At 34.0% G+C, this 7,500-nt stretch overlaps 1 protein-coding gene across 2 annotated transcripts in view; it reads left to right on the top strand.

The window, feature by feature from the left end:
• LOC125657065 (sulfotransferase 1B1-like) overlaps positions 1 to 4,168 on the top strand; it is an 8,204-nt gene extending 4,036 nt beyond the window's left edge. For both annotated transcript variants that reach the window (XM_048887699.2, XM_056145548.1), the window contains exons 4-6: positions 705 to 808; positions 1,038 to 1,221; positions 3,658 to 4,168. In XM_048887699.2, the coding sequence (XP_048743656.1) occupies positions 705 to 808; positions 1,038 to 1,221; positions 3,658 to 3,761 (392 nt within the window). In that variant the 3' untranslated portion in view covers positions 3,762 to 4,168. The remainder of the gene's footprint in view (positions 1 to 704; positions 809 to 1,037; positions 1,222 to 3,657) is intronic.
• The last annotated feature ends 3,332 nt before the right edge of the window (positions 4,169 to 7,500 follow it).

The raw sequence follows: 7,500 nt of genomic DNA on the forward strand, positions 1-7,500 counted from the left end.
GTAGCGTCGCAGCTCGAGCTGTAATGTATTTCCAATGCTGAAAGTAATTTATTTCTTACATATATTTTCATGGTTGAAAGTGCATTATATATTTTCATTTGGTTTCCAATCGAAACTTACAAGAAATGTAAAGATAACGAACAGTGATCAATCTCTTAAATCCCATAAGCAATACAAAGTAGATAGTTGGACAAAAAAAACCTCCTTGACACAACAGAGGTGGGATCAGGTGCCTAGGAGGAGTAGGGATCCCCTGTGGACCGGTCACACATACAACAACATACAAGGATCATGATAATGCATTCTAAAATCCTGGTGTTCGTATCGAAATCGCTTTCTATTTTGTACTTTGATAGTGTAATGATGAAATAGTTAACTGCACAATACGTTATTCGTATAACGTGAGTGTGACCAGTCAACAGGGGATGCTTACTCCTCCTAGACACATGATCCCACCTCTAGTACGTTTAAAGACTCATGTTTGTCCTACTCTTAATTTTGTATCATATATGGCATTTATGAGATTGATCGACGTTTATCCTCTCTGCTTCATACAAGTTTAAATTATACGGTACTGTCTATAATAAGTATGCACATCCAAAACATATATAAACAAAACATGAAAATATCACAGATAATCTATATACAGGTAAGTGCTACCTCAAACGAGACAATACCACTGATGATTCATGTTTCAATTTCAGTTACTGGCGGTTCTTGGGCAGGATATGTCAAAGAATGGACCGATTTTGAGGAAAAAAATCCCTCTTACCCTCTCTTAAATCTCTGCTACGAAGACATGAAAAAGGTAACAAAACACAATCCATGCAATCACAATTAGCGCGGTATTTTAGTGTAGGCAGACACGAGGCTTTCCCTAGATTTACATGTACTTAGGAGCGGTAGGCTATGTTGTCCTACACAATAAATGAACTTCCTTCTTTTAACATGTGTGATAATATTTACCTAGAAATTATGAAAACTTTGATAGTTCATAAATGTGCGTATTCTTTGGAATTGACTGTCTCTCATTTCAGGACCTTAAAACACACGTAAAAAAGATTGCCGACTTCCTGAAACTAGACACAAGTGACGAACTGATCAGTGAAATTGCGAATAAGTGTGAGTTTAAGGCAATGTCGGCTTATAAGAACAGCAACATCCCCGCGGCTATGAGCAGGGTGACTGATGTAAAAGACAAACATATAATGTACAGAAAAGGTAAAGTGATTTCTGAAGATCTCTTTGTATTAAAAGAATCATTCCTTCATTTTCTGTCATAAAACATTTAACTAACTGTAGCTTTTTATATTTTCAGTATTCTTTCTGTACTATTTTTATGTTTACACGTACAGGATGCTATTTCAGCTGATTGTAATTCGCGTATTAAAGCAATACAAGATGTAACTGACGATATTTTTTCAACTATTCAATTATGCACCACATAACACCTACCGGTATAACTAATATAATCCCAAAGATCTGAAGAAAAATTCAGCAAAATAAACAAGGGAATATTGTTTGAGAGCACACCTACAATGAGCGTTTCGTATAAACCGCCATTGTGTCGTATACACGGACATGGGAACGATGATTGCCGAATATAATCGGGTTGCTTTGACCGAGGCCTTATACATAGACGGAAACTGACGCGAGTAACTACACGTGTAAGAATTAGGTACAGTTTCTAAAGTCATCTGGCCCAAAATATCGATGATTTCACTTGGAGCTCAAACTCTGGCATTCAAATAAGGAATAGATTAGCAAAACCAAAACCCGCTCAGTTTGATCAGCAAAATGATTTGTGTCATATGACGAGAGCTTAATGTTGGCATAAAATTGCAAAATTGCCATTTTCAACGAAAATATCCACAAATTCAGGTGGTTTTCCTTTCAGAAAACATACAGCGCATACGTCGAGCAAATTCATATTCAAGCATGTTTTTCATCTTATAATAATACACAATATAAATCATTTTCATTTTGCTCGACAAATGCGCACATCTTTTCCTGAGCAATAATATGTATTACATTTGACAGTTTTCAGGCTTATTTTGAAAAAAGGCGGGAAATGTCTTATTCATGATGTCATAATGCTATTCAATTAGGAATATCATTCTGATTTTGTTGACATAGTATACCTGGCATACATTCTACTTTCTTAAAACGCTGATTAAGGTTAATTCCAGACACGTTTTATTAAGGTAAAATTTTCGGGGCTTTTTATGTATACAATCGTACCCTGTTCTTTGTTTTAAAATATTACGTTGTTTCAGGAATAACTCGAAATACTATATAAATGTAAAAAGGTAATAATTACGCAAATGTGCCACTCAAATGAAATTTTGATTGTGAATTTTCTATAAAATTGGCATGTTAAACTGTTTACAAATCTAACACGTGCTCAGTGCCTCTCTTTCGATTTTTCCGAACTGTTGACCTCCAAGGTCAATGCACAACTGTTGACCCCCAAGGTCAATGCACGTTGGAGATTACGAGCAGGAATTACTGACAGGATGATAATGATTCATGAATTCACATTTTTTGCTAATTTGACGGGTTTACTGCTTCATATTCACTCTGATTCTAGTAAGTGATAAATATTCAATCACAAATATGTTGACTATTTGTTCTTTTATTTTTCAATTTATTTACCGTCAGTTACAGCTTGTATTGTTTTAAACATTAATTTGATTAATGTGTAGACTGGTTTGGTAACTTTCGTCTTCAAATGTGTTTGAATCTTTCGAAAAATTTATATCAATCAGATAACAATCATTAACATATACCTTTTTCGAAGGTTTAGTTAAAGTCAATTAGATATTTTACCCGGCTTTGTGTATTAAGATGTCTACCCTAGCCAACCCCTCGCGTGCATATCATCCTTGAAATCAAATTCCAACGGGTTGTAATTTTTGGGAGTAATCTAAGTCTATATAACTGCTAATCTTATATTCATTACTGATTATGTAGGAAATTAAAAACAAATATATATATACATGTACCTAAATTAAATCATTCTGTAAATCTTGAAAAAGTATTGATGGTTTTCTGATGAAGTAGATACCGTAGTGCAATATAGTATATACCTTCGTAGTGCAATATAGTATGTGCCTTCGTTAACGAACCGGTTGATTTGATGCTCAATCCTCCTAGACACCTGATTCCATCTCGTGTTGGATGTGATTTCGTATCCTTTATAGCATTATAAATTGACATCACTACTGTTACACAACCACATTTAGATATGGGCGAATCCAGAATGTTCGATCCCATAAAAGTTTATCGTCACCTTTTTATATTTAAGATTGAACAGTCATGCAAATCTTGAACAATGTACCCTGTATTCTGATAAAAATAAATATCTTACTACGATACAATAAAAAAATGGTTATCAACGAATTTAATGTACTCGAAAATAACTCTAATTCGCAACGACTTTATTTAGCCATTTAGTAGTGATGAACTTGTTCGCGAGATTATTTCAAATAAATACAAGCTATGTTAAAGAATAGATTCACTGCGATAGATTTTCGCGAAGAAAAAGTTCCCACAAACCTCCTAAAAATTGTTGCAAGCGAATAAAAGTCGGTTTACGGTGCATTGTATAATGAAGTCCTTTATTGAAGTCCTTTAACACCATTTGTGTGATTACAGGAGAAGCTGGAGATTGGAAGAATTGGCTGAAGGTTGCTCAAAGTGAGGCAATGGATGCAGCGATTGAGTCCGCAAAGATCCCCCTGGAAATCAAGTACACCTAAAGAACTATCACAGTAAGATGTTGGATGAAGACACAATCAAATACATTTAGAGAACAGTGAGACATTGCATGGACTTAAGACAGGAAGAGATAGAGGGAAGAGTGATGTGAATCAACAATTAGCATAATGTCTTACAATTACATGTACCATAGAGATAAGAGGAACACACGTGACATTTATCATTTTCCATGGTTTGAAATGTATCTTTATTTTTGTATGGTATAATTTCATTGTAACGTTTAAGTCAGGTTATTAATAGAAGGGATCCTTTGTTTGGTGCTAGAATTCAATGTAAATTTTCTAAATGTATTGTGCAATATATCCCAACTCAAGTACTTGTTGATTGGTTTACATAGATATAGTTATTGATAATACATGTATATTTCAATAAACATTTTTTAAAATAATATAATACTGTATTTTGTTATGAAATCAATTCCTTTTTCAGACCGTACAGTAAAACATGGTCACAGTGAAATGATGTTCATTCTCTGTACTATTGTAACATGGCGTTAACTTAGTGGATATACCAAATTACGTTTATAAAGAATCAAAATTGTTTTGCCCTACAATGAAGCACTTCGCTAAAAACGTGTTTTACCATATTTTGAATATATGGCGTTACTATTGCTACAGTAAAACTTATTGATGGTAACTGTATCTAGGAGGAAATTACTTCTTGTTCCATTTTAACATGTTTTCTTTTTATCGGATATGGGCGAATTTAAAACTGAACAAATATAAAGTAGCAAACAAAAATCCCACGTTGAACTCATTCAAAATGGGCGAAGTCAGTTTCCTATGTACCTAAGTGAAAATAAAACCAATTCCCTCCCCTTCATATATGTTGGACAATAACCTTTTTTTTTTTTTGATCAGGGTTGTTGGTAATTCAATCAGTTATACATGTTCGTTTCCTCGAGAGTGTGAAATAAAAGGCGGAGATAACGAATGGTGATCAATCTCATAATCTATAAACAATACAAAATAGAGAGTTGGGCAAACACGGACCCCTGGATATACTAGAGGCTAGATCATGTGCTCAGGAGGAGCATGTGATCAGGTAAACAGAGTTATCGGTAGTCAAATTTAGTGTGCCAAAAACGTCCTAACAAATCGGTATGAAACACGTCAGACAGCATTTGACGCAATGATAGCTTGTATTGACAAACTATATCTTTTAACGACCATAGAATTTGCGAAATGCTGACTTTAAACGAAACTGTTGAAACCCCTGCATCATCAACCTGTTTTTCAGTAGCCTGCATCCATTTAAAAATTGATAATACACAGAACAAGCTCTTGCGTATCGAATCAGTTGAGAGATGTAAACACCATATGCAGGTGATAATGGAATATTGCTACATAAATATGGAAGTTAACGATGGAGAAGCTGTAATCATTCAGTTTGCCATAAACTTGATATCTATTTTCACTAAAATATATAAGTATGAAGCAGAAGTGGACAACTCTGTGATGTCTTTTATTTTGAGATCACAGGAATATATCGAATCGACATATGAATGAAAACTATTATTGTTAAATAATATGTCGTCGATATATCTAAATGCCGAATTGAAGGCCACAGCAAGAGAATTTGTCTTCTCACGTAGAAGTTTTTGAATAAATTCTGCTTCATAAGAATATACAAATAAAGGATCAGAATTGTTGCGTTCGAATTGGACTTCGAAAGTCTTAAAAGTTTGGAAAGAAACACTGTATATATACTTATCATGGTGCATATTATATGATTGTTACGTGGGTGAATTTTAGGTATTGTTAATTAAAATCAGAAGCTTCTCTCCTCTTTATCACGATACTCAGTTTGTGTATTTGATGTCCAGAAATTAGAAGACCATTAAAGAATTGAACTCAGCAGTAGGAACCTTTATCATGGACCAATTTTTCCCGCTATTTCTCTAACACGTTGAACAACCGTCTATGTGTTTAAATGTCCTCTTTCTAAATCGTCAATGTCACTTGTAGAACAACTGTTTAGGAACCCTTTTTCTATGTTCTACATATTATATCAGGATTGCATTGGTGTCATTCTAGATTGAACACAAGATTCCATGGTGTTCCTCCCCGCCGTATCCTCGTGTAGACGTGACATTTTCTTCCTGCTCCGTAGTGTACTTTTACACTATACACATCGAGCATGTCATGAAAAGTTACGACAGATGGTTTTGGAATTTGCAGAATTGCGTTATAATGAATATCTTTTAGGTACTATCGTAAATGACAATTTCTCTCGCAACTCCAAAAATAGCGGAATATCAATCATTAACTTTTGAATCTTTAGATCTAAAAAAAGATTAATAAATTCAACGTTGTACGCCATATGGGCACACTGTACACCATACAAAACCTCACAATATCTGTATTCTTTATTCGTTTTTGTCAGCCATATCTAAGATCGACGGTTAAACCATGGTGAACAAATAATAAAATATCATACGATATGCGTTTTAAATATGTAGAAAGTACAGGTGCTAAGTGCATCTAAGCTGCGAACTATTTGCACAGACTAAGTACATAGATACTCAAAAATAAAGAACATTGAACTTTTAATCCAAGTTGCTAAATGCACCTCTGGTGGTAATAAGATATATTACTGTTGTACTGGTTAGAACAGATGCTAAAATTAATGCCTTTTTTCTTTCTTCCTTATTCCTTTCTTAGGTGTTCTATTTCCTGTTAATTCAATAAATCAAAATCCACATATTGATTTCTTATTTTTGCTGTGCAATCGAAAACAAAAAACAGTATACGGCGGATCAAAGATATAGTCAATATTTTTTTTATTAAACAAATTTGAAATATCCCGTTATAATACCATTAAGTCTTTAATATTAAAGATATTTTTGACAAAATGTAACCAATTCAAAGAAATGATTTAAAAATTAGATTTTGTGAGAAAAAAAAATCAGTGTTTGTTTGTGCTTATGAAGTATTTATTTTAATGTAGAAAATTCTGCAAATATGGAAACCAGATTGAAATGTGTTAATGTCTACGGTACAGAGAGAGAGAGAGAGAGAGAGAGAGAGAGAGAGAGAGAGAGAGAGAGAGAGAGAGAGAGAGAGAGAGAGAGATATTTCGTTTTGAATATTTACAGTTTGGGTTTTGAATTAAAAACACTCATATTTCATTGAACTCTCTCTCTCTCTCTCTCTCTCTCTCTCTCTCTCTCTCTCAAATTGAAAGATTATGTTCTTGTACTTCTCTACTCGTGTATATTCGTCAGGTGTATCCGCATATTATATATGCATCAATTCAAACATACGTGCATCGGAAACAATCAGCTTGTTTCGATCACGGTTAACCATTTGCAAATTCAAAATTAAGGGATGACGTAACTAACGTAGTTCACGAATTAATAATAGGGAAGGTGCCCACGCCATAGATCGATGGAAGATATGCATTTGCATCCCTGCACACGCCTGTATAACGCAGACAACAGTATTCAATATTCAGGAAGGCAGCATTTTGAAACTGAAACAGATACGACAAACTGGTCCCATAACACTAGATTTTTTCTCGCACTATTAGATCAATATAGAATATCTAAATCTTGCTTTCAGATCTATCAAAATGCACAGACGAGGAGAACCTTTAAGGGAAATTTTTAAAAAAACGCATATTATAAAAGCAATATTTGATTCCTTCCAATTACTGTGATATATAGGGTTTGCTCTTTGTCCTGGACAATTACGGTTAACACATCATATACAGAGATCG

The sequence above is a fragment of the Ostrea edulis genome, chromosome 7 (genome assembly GCF_947568905.1).
Source record: "Ostrea edulis chromosome 7, xbOstEdul1.1, whole genome shotgun sequence".
Taxonomy (NCBI): domain Eukaryota; kingdom Metazoa; phylum Mollusca; class Bivalvia; order Ostreida; family Ostreidae; genus Ostrea; species Ostrea edulis.